Consider the following 20,143-nt stretch of genomic DNA (forward strand, 5'->3'; position numbering starts at 1 on the left):
AAAATAGTATATAATTGAGCAACTGGCCAGGACAATTATTGTATGAGTTCTTGCGGAGACCCTTGCAAACCACAAGCCTGTGCAATCCAAGGTGAGTAGACCAGGCATCGACCCGAACTAACGTCACAGATTGTCTCAAAGCAAACAACTACAACGAGTCAAGATGCACTAAACTGATAGACCAGTTGTACGAGTGCTGCACAAAATTCTACGAAGAAAATGGCCAGGACGCGAGATCGCCCTGCTGTCCGATCCCTCGACTGCTAGCGTTGAAAGTACAACAACGCACGCAGGAAAAATTGGATGCAGAGTTGGTGAGATAGATGTATGTTTTGGACCACACGAAGCCGGTAAAGCCTGACTCCGTTTGAATGGCGGTGTAAACACGATGATCTTAGGCTAACCCGAGCACAAAATATGAACTGACAACCATATCCTGTGACTCTAATGGGCGCCTTTGAGTTAAGACATTTTTTAGAAAAACAACTTTTTATGCGAAAATTTTCCATTTATACCCCTATTTCATTTATTTTTGGTATATTCGTGAGCGTCCGGTATTAGTGATTTCAAGCGAGATTCTCCTGGAACCCACAGGTTGATTGTGGTGGGCGTGGTTTCCATGCGGACATTCTCCTCGAACTTTTCTATGGCCTCGTCGATGCTCACCGGATCGATGCCTTGGTCTATCAATTGTTGTCTTAGTAGTGCTATGTGCATTTGCATCTTGCCCTGGATCATCATGTGTTTCTTGGAATTTTCCACCGAGGCAAGTGTGATCTTCTTCTTGTAGTTCTGCATCTGGATGAGCATCTCTTTCTGATTCTTGCGGAGTAAGGCAAGCTGTCTCTCGTTCTCCTTCAACTTCTCCAGCAGCTCGTACAGCAAGATGCCCAGCGTGACGCTGACGGTGAGCGACGCAAACCCGATCCCAAACCCGATCCCGAGATTTTTCAGCTTTTGAGAGCTGGAGATCTGGGCCTCTGGCGGTCCCATGGCGGGCCGTCGCAGCTCGTCCAGCGTCTTGGGCGGTTCCGCCGGGTTCCTGAAGTACGAGGGAGGATGATTGGAAGAGTAGAAACGCAAGCTGCGCGTCCTAACAGCTTTAAACATGTGGCCTTAATCTCCCACGTCTACAGAATTTTCCTTAGCAAGACTAACACCCGGATCGCCAAAGGCTAAACCGTTTGCGAACTACACCTCGCACCACATACTATATTTTATTAGCTCGTATCAAATACTGTGCAATTAGTGTCTTCTAGATTCAGCAATGATCTTGTTCATCTCCTCAACCTTGGCCTTAGCTCTCTTCTGAGTACCGAGTCTCTTCTTGGCGAGCTTCTTGGCTCTCTTCTCACCAGCGTTTCTGATGAGTTCGATGACTCTTCTTTCGTATGGGGCGAGACCAGCGACTTCTCTGACGAGAGATCTCACGAAAGCGGTTCTCTTGGAGAGAGCACCTTTTCTGTAGGAAATCTTTGGAGCAACTTCCTTGGCCTCAACCTTGTGACCTTTGTTCAAACCAGCAGCGATACCTGAATGTTAGTATGAAACTGTGCTTGAGAGACAGCAAAACATTACTGATGGAAAGCTATTGTATACTGTTCGTAAACTCTGTTTATGGGATGGAAGCTGTCTTAAATTACCCCAAGGTTGATCGTCTTATTCAAGGTGTCTGTGCGTATAGTCGGTATCTAAATCCAGCTGGCCTATGTAGTCATCCCAATGTCTCTCGCATCAAATCAACATCCTGGTGTCTCTCTTGTGTGTCTAATTATACATACCAGACTTAGCCATTTCGATGTGTAAAGTGTATTCTTTCAATTTCTGTGAAAATTTTCATATTCAGTACCCAGGTCTGCCATTCTACAACTCGGGTTTCTGACGAATTTGACCCACCCCTTAAACTCTACCCCCTACACCACTGTCCGTGACTGTGAAATTTTGTCATAATAATGTGATACTTTCCGTGTACGGATGTCTATGTACATATGATCTATTTCACGATGACGTCGCTCAGGTCCACCTTGTAGTGCTCAAACTCTTTGAGAAGCTCGTCAAAAGGTGCGCTCTTGCGTCTATTGTTGAATGCGGCATATCTGAGGTTTCCAGGCGTGTGAAGCTTCACCACAGGATACAGTTTCTGTAAAAGCTTTCTTCTTCCAACCACCAAAGAAACCGACTCTCCATTGTATGTTCCTTTGAAGAAGACTTTAATTTCGTTTCCATCTACGTCACTCAACACCTCGTAGTTCTTCACGCTGGCTTTTTTGGCACGTTCCTGAGCCTTCAAAACATCGTATCTGAGTCTCCATCCGAAAGGACCTAGTTCCTTGATTCTAGCTCTCTTATCCTTCGTGAGATAGTTATCCAGACCTCCCTCCTTTGTAATTGTTCTCAACACACGCGCAGTCAGCTTCAGAGGCACCATTTTGTTCAGAGACTCAGACCATAGTTTCTTGTTCACCACGTTCGGGAGCCATGTTCTGCGTGCCCTGTTTTTATGTTCCGAGACTTTGTTTCCAAAAACGATGAACTGACCTCCAAACAGTCCACGATTACTTCTTTTAAATATAGGAGACTCTCCGTATGGGTAGGGCGGATACTTAGGTGCTTCAGAAGGTATTCTCAAATTTCTTGGCTTCAAATCACCAACTTTGTATTCAACTTTTTTCTTTAGTTGGCGATCAACCACATGTCTATAGTTGCGACCCAGGGTGCTTGCTGTGCTCGAAAAGGCCCGCACGCCGTTGATAACATCTCTGAGCGCCAAAATCATGTTAAAGCACACACTTTTTAGCTAGCAACAAATTACTGTATTTTTCGATGTAATTTTGTCTCCGTGTAAAGATGTATTTTAGCTCTATACATATTACCAAAAGCCACCCTTCTTGAACCACTTGCCCTTCGCTTCGCTGATCTCGGCTTTTGTGTCCGCGAGCTCTTTCGTCACCGACGCGAGCTGTTCCTCCAACAACCGATTTTCCTCCATAACCTCGAGATTTCTTTCCATAGTCTTTTGGATTTCCATATTCATGTTGTTAGAAATCTCGCCAGTAAAGTCGACGTTCGTGTCGTTTTGGTTTTCCAGCCTTCGAAGCCTCTCTGTTAGTTCGTCGATCTGTTCCTGAAGTTGCCTATTTTCGTCCTGCAAATGAGCAATCTCCATTTTTCCTTGTACCATTTCGTTGGCGATCTCTACGTGCTCCCGATTAAGGGTAGCATATGCTGCCTCGATATTCCTTATGTCTCGCAAAAGCTGGCCATTTCTTGTCTTAAGCTGTGAAATTTCGGTCTCCATCTCTCCTTCAAGCTTGTGGATTTCGACAAACTCTGCCTCGTATCTTTTAAGATTCACAGGGAGGATGTTGATGGCCATTGAGTCGGCCACAAAGTCTTCAAGTTTGTACGTATCAATGGAGATTTCCCTGTTTGAATAGCCATCTGCAAGCGTTCTTGGTGCGTTATCGTCACCGCTGTTGTCAACGTAGTAGAAAAATAATTTGTCTTTCAAAAATGGTAGCAAGTCATCGAAACTCAATTCCAATAGCTGTTTCTGGTTTTTCATCATCAGATTGATAGCAAATTTGAGAAGGGACTCAATACCTTCCGCAATGACAATATCGTATATGCGCAACACCATTTCCAACGGAAACTTATAGCCAAATACTGTCAAAAACCATTGGGTGGCATACATCGAGGACCTCACACCTTCTCGTTTTAAATGTAAATACAGCTCAGGCAGCTTGTCTTCCATGAGTCTGTCAAATTGGTACAGTTTCAAGTGAAGTCCGGGCATTTGGGGCACAAAGAGCTGCTTGAAGTCGTATGTGTTCATGAGTTTCACCAGCATGCAGAATGCCTCACTGGCTTCCATGTTCATCAGTAAAGGAACCGTGATAAATGCCATTCCCTGAGTGTAGCCCACCTCCTTGTCATATATGCTGTAGACCTTAATGATCTCGTACAGGTCGACGATCTTCGTTCTGACAGCGCTATTAGTCACAAAGCTCGTTCTTGCCAAATCTCTTTTGATCAGTTTCTGGTACTGACTCTCACAGTTGCGGTTGGCACGGAAGAATTCCTCCAGCTCCATTGACTTAGAATTGCAGATCACCTGCCACACCATTCCGCGGAGCTCTCGCGGTATTCCTTTCGTGATATTGGCAATTAGCTCCACTGATTTGTTTTCGAGAACAGAACTATAATCATTAATCACTTCAGACCAAAATTCCCAGTCTATTCTCTTTACCAGCTCGTCGTCGTTCGTGTACTCAATTCCTGTCTTGATTTCGTTGAAGGTCCTCTTAATCCCGTTAGCACCTTGACTCAGCAGCTCGCGGTCTTTGGTAGACTGCGAATTGAGGTCCTCAACGTTCTCCCAGTATCGTGAAAATGCCAAACTTTGATGCCGTGGGCCGGCAAGCTCGCTCATAACTTCGTTAAAGTTGTCGTTGGACTCCTCCGAGCCCTTCATGTTGAACGCAAACCATTTCCGCAGCGTCTTAACAGGTTTCTTCATTGAATAGTCCGAATTCTGTCTCTCCTCCCCGTTCTGTTCTTGTGGAATATTGTCGTCAGAAGCTATCACAACAGGCTCTTCATCGCGATGCCCATGTTCCAAAAGCACACGAGGAGGAAGCTCTGGAGCAGCCAGTTTTTCCTCCGCAGCAGGCTCCTCGGTTGGAACCTCTGAGGATAAGCTGCCGGCTTCTGCTATCAAAGCGGAACTCTGTGGATCATCTTTAACCGAACTATCTGTTTTTTCGATTGTGACGGATTTAGCTGTGGAAATACTAGTTTGGTCGTTTTCAATGGGGGCAGCCAGATGTTCCTCCAACTCGTCTTCTCTTTCTTGAACAGGAGCAAGTTCAGGCTCAGCATCGGCATCTTTGGCCTCGTTGCTCGAAAGAGTGACACCGGAAGCATCGATGAACTCATCGTGAGATTCGGCCTCCGAGTCTTGCTTTGAATCAGCCGCAGACTCGCCATCATTATACCCACCATTTTCCTCGGGCCCCATTTCTTCCGTCTCGGTCTCAGCATTGAGTTCCTGGGGGTCTTGCAATTCTTTTGTCTCATTATCCTCTTCTTGGAGACGCTCAGGGGTGGTGGTTTCCATATCGTTCACAGGATTTTCGGTGCCCTCGCTGCCTGACATCTTTTGCTTTCTGTTCTTCTTGCGTGCCATGGAAAGCAGAAATCACGCTCCAAATAAATTGCGAAGAAAACACCTACTTATTTATTTATTTATCTATTTACACTAAAGGGTGGTGCACGGGTTTCGTGTTCTCATTTAAAATTCAATTCATAAGTAGCCTACCTAGTCCCGTCATCAACCATGATAATTGCGTCCATGTCGCTGTAGATCTCGCTTACAGGGACATCTGGCGCTAGAAATTCCAAACCTTCACTGGAGGAAAGCACCGGATGCTCGTCAAAAAAGAAGAGCGGGTCGTCTTCGGAAGCAGAAGAGTCTGAGGAAAGAAAGCCGTCAAAATTGTCAAAATCTGGGGAATCGCATGGGTCGATGGAGCTGAGCGAGTAAACAGCATCGCTCGCCATCGATGCAGAGCGGCTCTCGACGCCTTTAACTACGCCGCTTCGAATTCCAGACTCGGCTAGCATGGTCTCCATCTTGGGTACGTCGCAGTTGGGGAAATGACATCGGATAAGATTCCTATCGTCCAGATGTTCGATGACAGTCACGCCTATGATCTCCTTCAAACGTTTGATGTCGCTCAATATCAACATGCGGTACTGGAACTCGTTCACGAGATAGGCGTTTTCAAACTCCTGCATAATCTCGTCGTCCAAGAGGAATTTCTTAGGCAGTGCGCGCTCGTGGCACTTGAGACTAAACTCGACAACACAGCCATCCGTCTCACTCTCGGCTCTGGCAAGTTGCATGTTGTGCTCAACAAAGTGTTGGTTGACATTCTGCGAACCGTTGGAGTCTCTTCCCATCAGCTTGCTTTGCAGCTCGTGGCCCTTGAGAAACGAGGCACGGAGTCCCTGCGAAAGATTGTGTGCTGCCTGTGACGTTAAGGTCTGGCCGTAGGTGGAATACATTCTCGCGTTGTGGCGGGCGAAATTGGAATATAGTGAAGAAGGCGCATAGTTGCACCCGGCTCGGAATGTAACTCTAAAAGGCTGCACCTGATATACAATGTTTCTGGTGACAGACGACACAGAGGATCTTGAGACCGCACGGAAATGCACTGGCGCTCTGCGCGAGGTGGAATAATAGCGCTGAGCCCCGGCAAAAGCGCCAAACTGGACGCCGCGAGCTCTGCGGTTGGCCAGAGGATGACTCTTTGTCGGAATTCGAACCGGCACGCGTTCGAGCTGTAATTCCAGCTGCCGTTGCCGCTGATTGGCTATTAGCTGCTCGGCAACGTCATCGAGCGTCTGGCGGATGTTCCGCGCAGACCTTCGAGTAGCCGAGATCAGCTCTCTTATCTTGTTTGCAACCATAAGCTGGAATGTTTTTCGCCACTCGGATTTTGCGCTACGAATATACAGCACCGTGCAGAGCCACAAATGTGGCTGGGAAAAAATAGCGAAGTGGCTCCCCCACAATTTAGATCGAAAATCTATCTAAAATACATTATTTAATACAAGCACATATAGCTTTGAAGATTTGCGCAGCGATTTTTTGGTTCTGCGGGGTGTTGAGCTGCTCAAACATAGACTGTTGGTGAGCATTTTGCTGCTGGTGCGATTGTTGGTACTGCGGTTGTTGTTGATACTGCGGTTGCTGCTGGTATGGCTGCTGGTACGGCTGTCCTCCTTGCAATTGGACGTGGTCGTCATCTGGAACGTTTTGGTGCTCATTCATGGCGCCAATGCCGTTCGGATTGACGTCGTTCCAGGAAGCTGGAATCCGAGCGCCAGCCAGCTCAATGATCAAAACACCGGTGTTTTTTGGGTTAATGTAATTCTTCAGGCCGGCCTCGTTGCAAAGCTGCTCGACGGCAGGCTTCAGCTTGGCTATGCCATTTTTTGAGTGTAGCCCTTTGCCGACAATGCACTCCAGATGGTGCTCATTTCTGCTGATACCGTTGATGATACGCTGTTTGAGGATATACTGGGCTTCTCTCACATACAAACCGTGCAGGTCGATGTCGTTGCAGTCGGAGTCCAAGTTGTTCTCCCTAAACACGTACTCTGCGGCCTGACGGTTATAGTTTTCGGCTTCCTGGGCATACTTCTGGGCCTGTTCCGAGAACTTCTTTGCGGCAGCTCCGTTTCCCTGCTTGTACGCGCGCTGCGACTCGCTCGAGAAGTGCTGTTTCTGCTGGAAAGCTCGGTCGGCCTTCTTTCTTAGGATCTCGTACTGCTTGTCGGTAGCATGATTGTAGTCCTTCTCGTCTGAGTGTTAGTATGGAAGGGACCTACATACTCGAAAGGAACGCTCCACGGCTCATAACCTCGGTCATGGGGCTGGCTATGATTCTGGGCTATGGTTCCTGAATTTCATTTTGGAGTGGAACATCGACGCGACGACAGGGCTGTGTACCCTTGCGTATATCACGTGCCAAGCTATTTGCAGTTTTTTTTCATCAGTTTTCAAATTTTTCAAAAATATTCTCATCCAACTACACAATGGCTGCTCCGTATGTTGATCGCTGACGAGCAAGGATCTGGACGGTTCTTGTTGTGACATGACACTCACGCCTACGGCGTGGTCTTGAGATTATTACAAGCGATGCGGCAGGCCCGCACTCCTCGTACTTATCTCACTGTCAAACGCCCTGTAATCCGGTACCGGATACAGCTGACACCCTGTTCATGTCCTCGGACATGGTGCTGCTGCGTATCGCGCAAAGCGATTGCAGCTAAAATGATGCCAAAGAGAGCCAGGCTTTACCTCCTCTCTCTGGAGACATTACAGGCTGGGAATGTTCTTTGGGGACAGTTCCTGGCGGGGAATGTGGCAGAGATTGCGTTTCACACGTGCAACCTCCAGAGGCCTTACTCTGGATTCCCGCTACTAACCTTTAGAATTGCTAAACCAGAATCTCAAATCAAGAAGACCAAGCAGGCTGCCAAGACTGCTGAGCAGGTCGCTGCCGAGAAGAAGGCAAGAAAGGCCGTATGTATAAGCTTTGAGACTTCCCATCAGCTGATGAAAACCTTTATTGAAACGGCTAGCTTAGGCAATGAAGCTTGTTAGTTAACCATCTTTCGGGACTGATTTGGGAAGTCGAAAAAATTTTCCATTCTTACTAACTATTTTAGGCCAACAAGGAAAAGAGAGCCGCTATCTTCAAGAGAACCGAGGCTTACACCAAGGAATACGCTGATGCCGAGAGAGCTCTGATTGCTGCCAAGAGAGAGGCCAAGGCTAACGGCTCCTACTACGTCGAGGCCGAGCCAAAGCTTGTCTTTGTCGTCAGAATCAAGGGTATCAACAAGATTGCTCCAAAGCCAAGAAAGGTGTTGCAATTGCTGAGATTGACCCAAATCAACGCCGGTGTGTTCGTCAAGGTCACCAAGGCCACCTCCGAGCTCATCAAGCTGGTCGAGCCATACGTTGCTTACGGTTACCCATCGCTCTCCACCATCAGGCACCTCATCTACAAGAGAGGTTACGGTAAGATCAACAAGCAGAGAATCCCTCTCTCCGACAACGCCATCATTGAGGCTTCGCTCGGAAAATACGGTATCATCTCCATTGAGGACCTGATCCACGAGATCTACACCGTTGGTCCAAACTTCAAGCAGGCCAACAACTTCCTGTGGCCATTCAAGCTGTCCAACCCATCTGGCGGCTGGGGTGTGAGAAGAAAGTTCCAGCACTTCATCCAGGGTGGATCTACTGGTAACAGAGAGCACTACATCAACGACCTGGTCAAGAAGATGAACTAGGCGGATTGTGTACTCATAATAATACGACGAATTAAAATAAAATAAAATATTATATGTCTTATTTTTTTATTTTTTTTGGCACACCCAGTCATTCAAGCCGTATCTGTTTCTAAGAATTTCAATCGCGTAGAATTGCAGTCTCACCACAAAGATAGTTCCGTGCTGGTCGTATTCCTTTGAGGCGTCCGATCGAAGCAGTGTGCCGAAATTGTAGTCCTGCACCTTGTCCTCGAACTTCTTGAGAAAGTTTCTCCAGCGAGCCTTGCCGGCAGCAGACTTCATGTCGTCCTCGCTGACCTTCGCCACGCCCTCGGGGGACGCGAACTCCGGGAAGTCTTTAAGCACTTCCTCGACGATCTCGTCGTCGTACTTGGTCAGCTTGAGTTTGCTGCCAGGAATCGACTGCAGCAGGTTCCAGTAAGTTTCCATCTGCTGGACGGCCTTGACGGCGAACTGCTTTTCGATATCCTCGAGGTTGTCTGCTGTTTCTGCGTCAAAGGTGTTGAGCGACATGCTGGGGAGATTAAATGTATTTTTTTTATTTTTCTGCCAATATTTGTGCAAATCACTAGAATCTCAATTTGGTAGCACCTCAGCAGAACAGATCACCAAATGCGCTATATAAGACCAACGCGCAGGCTTTGCTGAACCAAACAATGGATTCAGAGAAAAGCATCAGTGTTGTCGAGCTCGAGCAGCAAGAGACCTCCACCAGCTGGCTGCGCCGCACACTAGCCACATTCAAACCCGCCGCCGTGACCAACGGTGTCGACGTGCCCCTGAAACACCAGCTCGGCTCGTTCCAAATGCAAATGATCTCGCTGGGCGGGTCTATTGGCACCGGCCTGTTCCTCGGCTCCGCCCAGTCGCTCAGAGACGGTGGTCCCGGCGGTATCCTGATCTGCTACTCGCTCATCTCCGTCATGGTGTTCTGCATGGTGCACTCGCTGGCCGAGCTTGCGTGCAACTTCCCTGTTCCTGGGGCGTTCTCGTACTACGCCACCACCTTCATTGACCCGAGCTGGGGGTTTGCCATCAGCTGGAACTACGTGATGCAGTGGCTGGTGCTGCTGCCGCTCGAGCTCAGCGCCGCGTCCATCACATTCAAGTTCTGGGACGGGTTCCCGATCGGCGACGGCTACCTGATCACGGCGTTTTTTGTCATGATGATCCTCATCAACATGTTGCCCGTGAGGATCTACGGCCTTGCAGAGGTGCTGTTTTCGGTGACTAAAATCGTGGCTATTTTCGGCTTTCTGGTCACGGGACTTGTGATCCTGTTCGGCGGAGTGCCCCATCACGCAGCCATTCTCGACCGGTACTGGAAAGATCCGGGGCCGTTCACGCCAGCAGGCTTCAAGGGCGTTGTCGCCGTGTTTGTCACCGCCGCCTTCAGCTTTAGTGGCACAGAGCTGTGCGGCCTGTGTGCAGCAGAAACGCCAAACCCGATCAAGTCGATCCCCAAGGCGTCCAAACAGGTGTTCTGGCGGATTCTATTCTTCTACATCAGCTCACTCACGCTGGTGGGGCTGTTGGTGCCATACAATGAGCCGCGACTCATGGCTCGAGGCGAACGAAGCGCCAACAGCTCGCCGTTCGTGATTGCAATCCGCAACGCCGGCATTCCTGTGCTCCCGTCGATCATGAACGTGGCGATTCTGATTTCCATCCTGTCGGTTGGAAACTCGGCAATCTACGCCACCTCGCGCACACTGGTGTCGTTGGCCAAGGCGGGCATGGCGCCGCGCTGCTTCGGCTTTGTCGACCAGGGCGGCCGGCCAATGGTGGCCATCGGCGTGACGCTGGCGTTTGGGTGTCTGAGCTACGTGTCGCTGGTCGGCAACGGCGCACAGATCCTGTTTTCGTGGCTGCTTGCGCTGTCTGGGCTCAGCTCGCTGCTTACGTGGTGCTCGATCGGGTTCTCGCTGGTCCGCTTCCGCAGCGGCCTCGCCGCGCACGGGCAGAGTGCACGTGACCTCTGCTACGTGTCGCGCACGGGCCTGTGGGGCGCGTACGTATGCTTTGGTTTTGGCGTGGTGGTGCTGGTGGCGCAGCTGTGGATCGCTGTGCTGCCCGTCGAGGGCGCTGCGAGCGTGGAAAAGTTCTTCAAGGTGTATTTGGGGGCGTTTGTGGTTGCGCTTTTTTTCGCCGGGCACAAGCTGTACGTGTACGTGACCACGGGCGAGCTGGGCTTTGGCGTGGACCCAGCGCAGATGGACGTGTTTACAGGACGTCTCGTCGCAGACGGCGGCAAAAAAGATGGCTCAGAAAGTAGCATTTAATACAGAATCTAGTGTTTGTCCTCGTGCGGCACAAATTGCACCGACACGGTCTTGAGGTTGTCGTGGTTGAGCTTGAGCTGTTTTTTCAGGCTCTCGCCGATGTGACTCATCTGCTCGAGGGTGAGGTGGTTGGTGTAGTCCTTCTGGTTGGCCGTGACGTCGACGATCACATTGAGGTTGGTGCCCGAGGGCAGCACGGACAATTTTTTCACCTTGAGGTTGCTGTTTTCGCGGGCAAGCTGCGCGTCGGTAAGTTGACGCAGGCTCTGGTAGCGCGGGTCCGACGACGGCAGCGCCTTGTCGATGAGCTCCTTAAACGACTGGAACAGCCCCGAGATGCCCACCTTCATCACCAGCACCGACACGATGAGGCCGCCCACGGAATCTAGCCAGTAGATGTTGAGGAAGTAGCCCGACGAGATGGTGAGCACCGCCACAACCGACGTGAGCGAGTCGACGCGGTGGTGCCACGCGTTGGCGATCAGCACTTTTGAGTTGAGCCGTGCGCCGACGTTGCGGGTCGCGCGGAACAGCCACTCCTTGACGCCGATGGACGCCAGCGCCAGCCACGCGGCGTTGATGTCTGCTGTCTGGACGGCCTGCGCCGCGGCGTCGTGCGCGTGCCCTGCGTCGTGCGTGTGGCTGTGGCTGTGCGAGTGAACGGGCAAGTACGACAGCACGTCCATGACGCTGTGCGGCAAGACGGGCGTCAAGATGTCAATAAGCGAGCCCCAGCCGATCTGGAGCCCCGCGTACAGCAGAATTGCCGACACGAAAAATGAGCCAAGCGTCTCCACCTTGCCGAACCCAAACGGATACTGCTCGCTCGGGGTCCTGTTGCTGTACTTGACGGTGGACAGCGTGAGCACGTCGGAAACGAGGTCGCCCACGGCGTGCACGGCGTCGGCAATGAGCGCCTGCGAGTGGAAATACAGCCCGCCGGCAAACTTGGAGACGGCCATGGCGACGTTAACTCCGAGTCCTATCCAGGTGATCTTGACGCCCTCGTTGGCCCAGTCCTTGGTGTCGTAGAGCTTCGACGCGTCGGCGCCGTGCGAGTGCGCGTGCGGGGCCGCATGGGAGTGCGAATGGCCGCCAAGATGCGACATCGGGAGGTGCGGGTTGAAGAAATCCTTGACTTTGGACCAGCCCGACTGGGGTGGAACGGGGGGTGTCGACGGCGGGCTGCTCGAGTGCTGGTGCTCGTGGCAGACGCGTGTGCTCGTGCTGAGCGGCGCACGGGCCCATATGGGCCGCAGGAGCACGGGGCCGTGGCGCGCGGTGAGCGAGACACGGGCGTACATGGGGTGGATGGTTGTGCTGTGTTTAAACGGATTTGCTATACCTTTTATTTTTTTTTCACTGCGACTCGGGCGCAACCGTATCGACGCGTCGATCGACGCGCATTAGCTCGGCCACCTTGGCGCGCAGCACGCGGCGGTCGTCCTCGAAGTTGACGCGACAGCCCTCCATGCGGCGCAGCGCGTGGCGGATCCCCGCCAGGTCGTTCTCCAGAATGTCCGAGATACTCAGCTTGAATGTGTAGCAGTTGCGCAGAATCCACAGGATATTGCGGTACTCTGGCGGGAGCACGGTCAGCTGCGAGTTGGACCAGTACACAAATTCCACCAGCTGCGCCAGCGTTGGCTTTCTGTCCACCTGATCCAGATGGTAGCGCGTCGACTTGAACCGCATGTCCACGTCGCAGATCGGACACAGGAAGCCGCTAATTTCTGCCTCGTCCTCGTCGCGCAGCCCGAGACACCCGAAATGGAACCACTGCTCGCACGCCTCGCACTCGATCATGATGCCGTTCTCGTGGCGCATGCGGCACACGCAGTAGCTCGCGCTGTCGGGCGGCTCGGCAAACACCTGCTCGTCGAACCGCTGCCACTCCTCAAAGTAGCTGCGTAGTTTTTTCACCTTGGCAAGCCCGAAATATAGCACCAGCTGCTCGTACCACACGTCCACCTGGTGCTCGTAGAATTGCAGCGTCTGATGCTCCGCCGCCAGCGCAGGGTACCGCGCGACCTTCTGTGTGATCTCCTGGAGCAGCGGCCGCGAGGGCTGGAAGCTGGCGTCGAAATACCGCAGGTTCGAGTCGATCATGCGCAGCAGCTCGTCCGGTTGCGCGAGCTCGCCGAACCGCAGCTGCACCGTCTGTGCGATCTGCTCCAGCTGCGCGTACACAGCCGCGTACTCGTCCAGCACGCGGGAGACCTGCTGGCGCACGTCGTGGTCGAGCGGCAGGCTTTCGTACTGGTCGTATAGCTCGCGCAGCCGCGCCACATCGTCGATGTTAGCGAGCAACTCGCGGTTCGCCGCCAGCGCCTGTTCATGTGTCTGCTGCAGCTTCTCGACGGTTTCCCTGTCGCCTGTTGCAGCCACATCCTCGCCCTCTTCCAGCAACTGGGCCAGTTCCCGCGTGTCGACGGCGGCGTAGTCCAGCGCACGCACCTTGCGCAGCCACTTGCTGCGCCGCAAAATACGGTCCAGCAGCAGATACGAGTTCAGCCTGACGCCCAGCGAGCTGCCCAGCAGATGCAGGCTCTCGAGCTCCTTGTCGTCCGGGCGGTGCAGCAGCTGCTGCACCATGTCGTTGTACTTGGCCAGCTCGCCGCAGTACTCGAGCAGCTGGTCCATCTCGGGCGTCGAGACGGGCAACTGCGGGATCTGCCGCAGCAGTGTATCCAGGTCTGCAAGCTCGTTCCAGGAATCGGGGTCGGCGTGGCCTTCGCCCCGACGCTGCCGCATCCGCGTAGATACCTTGAACTGCAGAAACTTGGCCGCGCGCGCCGCCCAGTCCTCCGTCTCGCGGTAGTACTTTTTGAGCTGCCGGTACGTATCGAAGGCAGGCAAGTCCTGTGGAGTTAGCGCTTCGGGCCGCTGGAAGATGGCGTCGCCCTCAGCGAGCAGCGGGCGCAGCAGTTTCGTGGACGGCTTGTCGTAGCCGGCGATGAGCGCATCGTACTGCGCGAGCCACTGCGCGCCGGTGACAAGCTTCGTGCGCAACGACCGCTGCGCCACACGCAAAGCGTCGTCCGACAGCTGCACGCACAGCTCGGCGCGGAGCTCATGGTTCTCACGCGGCGTCGCCAGGAACCGCGCCACAGACATGGTAAGCGTTTCCGGGCGGCGTCGGTCGCTCACCACGACGTAGGAGGGGAATGCATCTGCTAGGTCGGCCTCAGTCACGGACGTGCCGGCGGCGCCCGCTGTGGAGGTCTCCTTGATGTGGCTGGCCCGTGCGGCTTCGCGCAGCTGGGTCTCACGCGCCACAAGCGTCTCCAGCACTGGCTCCAGCGCCGCCAACACGGTGCGGTCGTCGCAGTTCACCGCCACACTCGTCAGCAGCCGGAACGTGGAGAACGCGGGCGGCAGCTGCTGCCGTTGCAGCCACTCTGCGCCGGGCAGCGCGCTCTTCAGCCACGCGCGGCTCGCAAACCGCACGCTCTCGCTCACGCTTGTGCCGAGCGAGAAGCATAGCGAGTACGTCCCTGGGTACTTGAGGACAATCTCGCCCGGGAACTGGACGGTTGCAAAAAATTGCACGCCGTGCGCGCGCAGCTGCGCGGGCGTCACGAGCACGGACTCGTCAAAACATTCACTCCCCGGCTCGATAAAGCGACGCAGCGGCTCGTGCTTGAGCGCCGCACGCGCCACGGGCCGCGCTGTCCGCATTTCTTCGAATTTTGTGCGCTCGCTCGGCGGAATAAAATACCATATTTTCGGCGCGCCCGAGCGGTGGTGATCTGCGCGTTGCAAAAAATGATCCTCGAGACTCCAGTTCTCGCAGCTGTATCGTGACGCCACACGGACCCGTGGCGCAAGCAGCGACGTCTCCTCGCTCAAATACTGCAGCAGCGAGCCCTCGCAAACGCCCAGATACTGCAGGTTCCAGGGCTCAGGCTGCGCGCACGGAGCAGGCGTGTGAAGGGCGTAGAAGGCGTCGAAATCGGACTCCCAGAACCCGTTCTCGGTTCCCAGCTCTGGGCCTCTCACTAGCGCGTCGAACTCGCGTAAATCCGCGAAAAACTCGGTCTCTGCGTCGTCCTCGTCGACGCTACTTTCCGACCAGTGGTAAAAATCGTATGAGGGAAGAGTGTGCGCATCTGGCACCGTAAGACCGGCTTTTTGCACCGTTGAGGCATCGAAACGCGGCTCAAAGCCCAGCCGTAGCAGCTGGTCGCGCGAGCGCACCGGCCGTGTGCCCGCGTTCGCTATACGCTGCTGTCTCTTGGTCTGTCGCCGGACGCCCAGTTTGCCCCGTATCTCGATGGCTGGCTTTTTCTCCGGCACAACAATTTTGACGGCGCCGTAGTGCTCACCCTCCGCGCTCAGCGACTCGATATAGGCGATAGGGGCGGCAAATTCCTGGGAGGACGGCTTGTGCACGGGGACGGCTTCGGCCAGCTGGGACTGCTCGCCGCGGTCTGGGACGTTTTGCAAAAAATAGCACGGCTCTGTGTTGCGATGGCGGCTCGTCTTGGGCACCCCGGCAGCTTCGAGGCGCACGGCAGGCTCGGGCGACGGTAGCGGCGCGAGGCCGTCCTCATGCTTGATGCCAAAAGAGGGTTTGTGAGAGCGCTCCTCGGCCAGGTGGTTTATAGTTGCCGCTGGAATGCTGGCCACCGGCCTGAGAACGTCTGGAATCGACTCAGTCAGCGCCGAGAGCGAGGGAAGCGTGATCTTGGTCTCGACAGACCCGGTCTCCGAGACCCTTGCCGTGAGGGGCGGGAGGGAAAAGTCGTCTCCTAGAGACGCTAGAGACGGGAGCTTTATCCGCGGGGGCATCTGCTGGCCGACGGGGGGCCCTGTGGCAGAAGAGTCCTCTAGCATTGGTTCAGTGAAATATATTCCAGTATTTTTTTTTATATTTTTTTCCCCTGGAAAATACATGCGTCGATCGACTGTAGAGATTATGCTGGTTACACAGGAATCGGGAGTAGCGAGTGGCTCCGCACAGGCCGCAGGCTCGCGCTGCCGGGGATAATGACCTCCTGGAAACTAGCCTGATCGAGCAGCGCCTCCTGGAAGCTGGCCTGCTCTTTCATGCCCTCCTCGATGGACCTCTTGATGAGAGTGTCCCAGTCGGTGGTGAGCACGTAGTAGCACTCTGCAAGCGACACAAAGCATAACGCGCACATCATGCCGATCCAGAGGCCAATGAGTCCCATGTGCAGGTGGAATCCGCAAGCAAACGCGATCGGCAGCGCAAAAACATAGTAGCTGACGAGGTTGAGCCAGCCACTGATGTACTGGCGGCCCTGGCCACGCAGGACGCCGCCGCTGACACAGGCAATGGCGTCATTCACCTGGTACGCGGCACCGATGATCAGGACCTTGCTGGCAAGCTCGACGACCTCGGGGTCGCTCGAGAAGCACGAGACCACTTCTTTGCGGAAACGCACGAGCACGACGGCGTTGATCGCGCCAAAAAGCACCGACATCCACGTGGCCGCGTGCGCAGACTTGACGGCGGCGTCCTTGGACGCCGACCCGATGAACCAGGCCACTCTGGTCGATGCGGCCACAGATATCGCGAGCGGGATCTGGTAAATGGTCGAGCCGGTGGTGGTCATGATGGACTGCGACGCTAGAGCGGCAGTGCCGAACTTGGACGATGCAAAGGTGATGATCTCGAACGCGAGCCACTCGGCCTCGATCATGATCACGCCGGGGCCTGCGAGTTGCAAGGTACGGCTCCAGTTGCGGAACACGTCGCGCGAGAAGCCGCACCAGCACTGGTAGCCGTTGACAAACACCGCGTAGCAGAAAAGCATCGATGCCATGCACCAGTTGGTGATCACGACGGCCGTGGGGGCCCCCAGAAACCCAATACCGTACGTCTCATTCCAAACCAGCTGGTAGTTGAGAAAGATGTTGAGCGGCGCGCACAGCACAAGCACAAGCGTCGACGCATGGAAAATGCCCTGCGCCTGGAGATACTGTTTCAGCACCTCGAAGACAATATAGCCAGGCACGCCGTACAGCAGCCGTTTCAGGTATGATGAGGCGAGGTCGCTCAGCCGCTCGTCCTGGATGATTTTGAGCAGCAGAGGCCGCGATCCCCAATGCAAAAACGCGTACATCGGCACGTACAGCAGCAACAGTAGTACCAGACACCGCAGGCTATGCATGCCCACGGCCCTGTAGTCTTTTCTGCCGTACGCCTGCGGACACAGCGTCGACAGCGACGACGCGATTCCCTGGATGATGGCGTATGCAGAGACATTGCAGAGCAGGTTCGACAGCGACACGGCAGCCAATTCCTGCGAGCCGAGGTTGCCCACGCTGAAAACGGACGCAACAGTGAGAGAGAACTGGAGCAAGAACGTGATCACCAGCGGGATCGCACTCACTGCCAGCAGGCCAAGCTCCTGGAAAGTAGACGTCTCGACCTCCAGGATGATGCCTGCGTCGGTCGTCTTGGTGGGAATGAGGTTGAGTGGGTTGAGTTGCGACATGGACGACTTCATCGACGCCCTTCGGCCCTGTATGTAGTGTTCCTCGTTGATCGAGCCGTACTGGTGGAACGACTCGTCGGCCAGCAGCGAGAGGTCGTCATCGTCTGCGTAGGAGCGCGTGGAGGGCCGCCTGGCCGCCCTGACAGAGTTCATGGGGGAGATAAATATTTGTTTACAAATTAGGCTTTTTTTTTAGAACAAGCAGGGCTAGGGCTTTGTGTGGCGGTGCTCGATTTAGATAAATACGAGATGGCGCAGAGGAATATATAAAAGGCGCCCTGCATTTCAGAGATTGTGTGCAGGTAGCTATTTTCTCCAGATCGTTGCAGATGACGGGTGCGTCATGGCTGCAGGGTACGCCAAAACAGAAGATCTCGGGCGTGTGGCGTAGTTGGTAGCGCGTCTGCCTTGCAAGCAGAAGGTCATCGGTTCGACTCCGGTCTCGTCCATTGTTTTTTTTCGTTTTTGCTGACCAGGCGAAATCCCGCCATTGGCTGCGGGAGTTCATCCCACGCGGGGGTGGCCCCACCTCGATTCAGAAATATATCAGGCTCGAGTTTTTTTAGCATCGATACGTATGTGGAGAACCTCCTATAGAGCATTTACCACGGGCAAAAAGCCGCTGCCAAGGCTGTCCCGTACGCTGGCGTCGTCTGCTAAGCGCTTCCCACGCAGATCTCTCGGCGCCGCAATTGTGGCCGGTCTAGGAGCTGCCCTCGTGTGCACACAGCTGCCCGGCAGACCGCAGCTCTCCAGCGAGTCGCCTGCCCTGCCTAAGCGCATTGTGCCCGTTGCCGAGTTCGTCAAGCACAACCGGCCCGACGACTGCTGGGTGGCCATCCGTGGCCAGGTCTACGACATGACAGAGTTCTTGCCCCACCATCCAGGCGGCCAGTCTCCTATCATTCGGTACTCCGGCCACGATGCCACCGAATTGTTCGAGCAGCTCCATCCCAAGGGCACTATCGAGAAACATCTTCCGAAAGAAAAGCATCTCGGGCAGCTGGACGGGCCTGCGCCGACGCTGGAAGTGGCCGAAGACGAGTTTGAGGAAGAGCGGCTCGAAAATGTGGCCAACATGCCAAACGTCAATGAGGTGATGAATTTGCACGATTTCGAGTACATTGCGAAAAAAATCCTCCCCAAAGGTGCGTGGGCGTACTACTCGTCCGGCGCCGACGACGAGGTGAGCATGAGAGAAAACCACTATGCGTACCAGCGCATTTATTTCCGGCCCCGCGTCCTGGTGGACGTGAGCAAGGTGGACACCAGCACGACGCTGCTGGGCACGCCGACGTCTGTGCCGTTCTACGTGAGCGCGACGGCGCTCGCGAAGCTGGGCCACCCGGACGGAGAGTGCTCCATTGCGCGCGGCGCGGGCAAGGAGGGCGTGATCCAGATGATTTCCACCCTGGCGTCGAACTCGCTCGAGGAGATCGCTGCGGCGCGCGTCCCTGGTGCCACGCAGTGGTTTCAGCTGTATGTGAACGAGGACCGCAACGTGGCGTTTGAAATGGTGAAGAAAGCCGAAAAACTCGGCATCAAAGCCATTTTCGTCACCGTGGACGCTCCGAGCCTCGGCAACAGAGAAAAGGACGCACGGGTGAAATTCGAAGGCGAGTCGGACGTGCAAAAGAGCAACGAAGTCGTGCGCAGCCAGGGCGCCTCGCGCGCGCTGTCGTCGTTCATCGACACGCGGCTCACTTGGGACGACGTGAAAAAAATCAAGCAGAGCACCAAGCTGCCCGTGCTGATCAAAGGTGTGCAACGGCTTGAGGACGTGGTGCAGGCCGTGGACGACGGATTCGACGGGGTTGTGCTGTCGAACCACGGCGGACGGCAGCTGGACACGGCGCCACCGCCCGTCGAGCTGCTTGCCGAGGTGGTGCCGGAGCTGAAGCGGCGCAACAAGCTGCGGCCCGACTTCGAGATATTCATCGACGGCGGCGTGCGTCGCGGCACAGATATCCTCAAGGCGCTGGCCCTGGGCGGCCAGAACGTGCGTGTGGGTGTGGGTCTCGGCCGGCCGTTCCTGTACGCCAATTCGTCGTACGGCGAAAATGGCGTCCGCAAGGCCATCCAGCTGCTCAAGGACGAGCTCGAGATGGACATGCGGCTGCTGGGCGTGCGCAACCTGCGCGAGCTCGACGAGACTTTCGTCGACACAAGACGTCTGATTGGCCGCGATGCGCCGGACGAACTGTACAACCAGCTGTACAGCCCGCTCAAGACGGTCAAATTTAGAAACGAATAGAATCTCATATATTGAGCTCTGTTTTCTCAAACTGGTGTAGTGCGTCGACCAGCCGCTGTGTTTTCAGCCAGTAGTGTCTTTTCTGTCTGTCTGTGGCCGCTAATTCGGCGCTGAGCGACTGGTGCAGTCGTTCCAGCTTGGCATGGTACTGTTCCAGCTGCGCAGCGTACTGTTCGAGAGCTGTTGCCGGCAGCGTGGCCGTGTCGATCTGCGGCCTGGCCGTGTACGTGTGCACAAGCTGCTGGTGCAACTGTGCAATTTTGCGCTCT

At 54.4% G+C, this 20,143-nt stretch overlaps 13 protein-coding genes and 1 non-coding gene across 14 annotated transcripts; 4 read left to right on the forward strand and 10 right to left on the reverse strand.

The window, feature by feature from the left end:
- Positions 1–522: 522 nt before the first annotated feature.
- Positions 523–1,110, reverse strand: HPODL_00037 (uncharacterized protein; the record flags this gene model as incomplete). Its single annotated transcript, XM_014081476.1, has 1 exon — positions 523–1,110. One exon carries the CDS (start codon positions 1,108–1,110, stop codon positions 523–525), a length of 588 nt encoding a protein of 195 aa, XP_013936951.1.
- A 135-nt stretch (positions 1,111–1,245) lies between these two features.
- HPODL_00038 (uncharacterized protein) lies at positions 1,246–1,794 on the reverse strand (the record flags this gene model as incomplete). Its single annotated transcript, XM_014081477.1, has 2 exons — positions 1,246–1,532; positions 1,782–1,794. 2 exons carry the CDS (start codon positions 1,792–1,794, stop codon positions 1,246–1,248), a joined length of 300 nt encoding a protein of 99 aa, XP_013936952.1.
- Positions 1,795–1,993: 199 nt separating this feature from the next.
- On the reverse strand, positions 1,994–2,776 carry HPODL_05078 (54S ribosomal protein L24, mitochondrial; the record flags this gene model as incomplete). The annotated part of the gene is made up of 1 exon (XM_014081478.1): positions 1,994–2,776. The coding sequence occupies one exon, from the start codon at positions 2,774–2,776 to the stop codon at positions 1,994–1,996; it is 783 nt and encodes a 260-aa protein (XP_013936953.1).
- Positions 2,777–2,869: 93 nt separating this feature from the next.
- Positions 2,870–5,188, reverse strand: HPODL_00039 (uncharacterized protein; the record flags this gene model as incomplete). Its single annotated transcript, XM_014081479.1, has 1 exon — positions 2,870–5,188. The coding sequence occupies one exon, from the start codon at positions 5,186–5,188 to the stop codon at positions 2,870–2,872; it is 2,319 nt and encodes a 772-aa protein (XP_013936954.1).
- Positions 5,189–5,316: 128 nt separating this feature from the next.
- On the reverse strand, positions 5,317–6,474 carry HPODL_00040 (uncharacterized protein; the record flags this gene model as incomplete). Its single annotated transcript, XM_014081480.1, has 1 exon — positions 5,317–6,474. One exon carries the CDS (start codon positions 6,472–6,474, stop codon positions 5,317–5,319), a length of 1,158 nt encoding a protein of 385 aa, XP_013936955.1.
- Positions 6,475–6,607: 133 nt separating this feature from the next.
- On the reverse strand, positions 6,608–7,439 carry HPODL_00041 (uncharacterized protein; the record flags this gene model as incomplete). The annotated part of the gene is made up of 2 exons (XM_014081481.1): positions 6,608–7,371; positions 7,403–7,439. The coding sequence occupies 2 exons, from the start codon at positions 7,437–7,439 to the stop codon at positions 6,608–6,610; spliced, it is 801 nt and encodes a 266-aa protein (XP_013936956.1).
- Positions 7,440–7,605: 166 nt separating this feature from the next.
- HPODL_00042 (60S ribosomal protein L7) lies at positions 7,606–8,871 on the forward strand (the record flags this gene model as incomplete). Its single annotated transcript, XM_014081482.1, has 3 exons — positions 7,606–7,616; positions 8,005–8,095; positions 8,242–8,871. The coding sequence occupies 3 exons, from the start codon at positions 7,606–7,608 to the stop codon at positions 8,869–8,871; spliced, it is 732 nt and encodes a 243-aa protein (XP_013936957.1).
- Positions 8,872–8,937: 66 nt separating this feature from the next.
- On the reverse strand, positions 8,938–9,384 carry HPODL_00043 (uncharacterized protein; the record flags this gene model as incomplete). The annotated part of the gene is made up of 1 exon (XM_014081483.1): positions 8,938–9,384. One exon carries the CDS (start codon positions 9,382–9,384, stop codon positions 8,938–8,940), a length of 447 nt encoding a protein of 148 aa, XP_013936958.1.
- Positions 9,385–9,527: 143 nt separating this feature from the next.
- HPODL_00044 (general amino acid permease) lies at positions 9,528–11,153 on the forward strand (the record flags this gene model as incomplete). The annotated part of the gene is made up of 1 exon (XM_014081484.1): positions 9,528–11,153. The coding sequence occupies one exon, from the start codon at positions 9,528–9,530 to the stop codon at positions 11,151–11,153; it is 1,626 nt and encodes a 541-aa protein (XP_013936959.1).
- An 8-nt stretch (positions 11,154–11,161) lies between these two features.
- On the reverse strand, positions 11,162–12,262 carry HPODL_00045 (uncharacterized protein; the record flags this gene model as incomplete). The annotated part of the gene is made up of 1 exon (XM_014081485.1): positions 11,162–12,262. One exon carries the CDS (start codon positions 12,260–12,262, stop codon positions 11,162–11,164), a length of 1,101 nt encoding a protein of 366 aa, XP_013936960.1.
- Positions 12,263–12,512: 250 nt separating this feature from the next.
- Positions 12,513–15,992, reverse strand: HPODL_00046 (uncharacterized protein; the record flags this gene model as incomplete). Its single annotated transcript, XM_014081486.1, has 1 exon — positions 12,513–15,992. One exon carries the CDS (start codon positions 15,990–15,992, stop codon positions 12,513–12,515), a length of 3,480 nt encoding a protein of 1,159 aa, XP_013936961.1.
- An 89-nt stretch (positions 15,993–16,081) lies between these two features.
- On the reverse strand, positions 16,082–17,773 carry HPODL_00047 (putative transporter; the record flags this gene model as incomplete). Its single annotated transcript, XM_014081487.1, has 1 exon — positions 16,082–17,773. The coding sequence occupies one exon, from the start codon at positions 17,771–17,773 to the stop codon at positions 16,082–16,084; it is 1,692 nt and encodes a 563-aa protein (XP_013936962.1).
- Positions 17,774–17,996: 223 nt separating this feature from the next.
- HPODL_05382 lies at positions 17,997–18,069 on the forward strand. The gene has a single exon. It is a non-coding gene; the product is annotated as a tRNA-Ala (tRNA).
- Positions 18,070–18,197: 128 nt separating this feature from the next.
- On the forward strand, positions 18,198–19,874 carry HPODL_00048 (Cytochrome b2, mitochondrial; the record flags this gene model as incomplete). Its single annotated transcript, XM_014081488.1, has 1 exon — positions 18,198–19,874. The coding sequence occupies one exon, from the start codon at positions 18,198–18,200 to the stop codon at positions 19,872–19,874; it is 1,677 nt and encodes a 558-aa protein (XP_013936963.1).
- Positions 19,875–20,143: the final 269 nt, after the last annotated feature.

Source organism: Ogataea parapolymorpha, chromosome I (assembly GCF_000187245.1).
Source record: "Ogataea parapolymorpha DL-1 chromosome I, whole genome shotgun sequence".
Lineage (NCBI taxonomy): Eukaryota > Fungi > Ascomycota > Pichiomycetes > Pichiales > Pichiaceae > Ogataea > Ogataea parapolymorpha.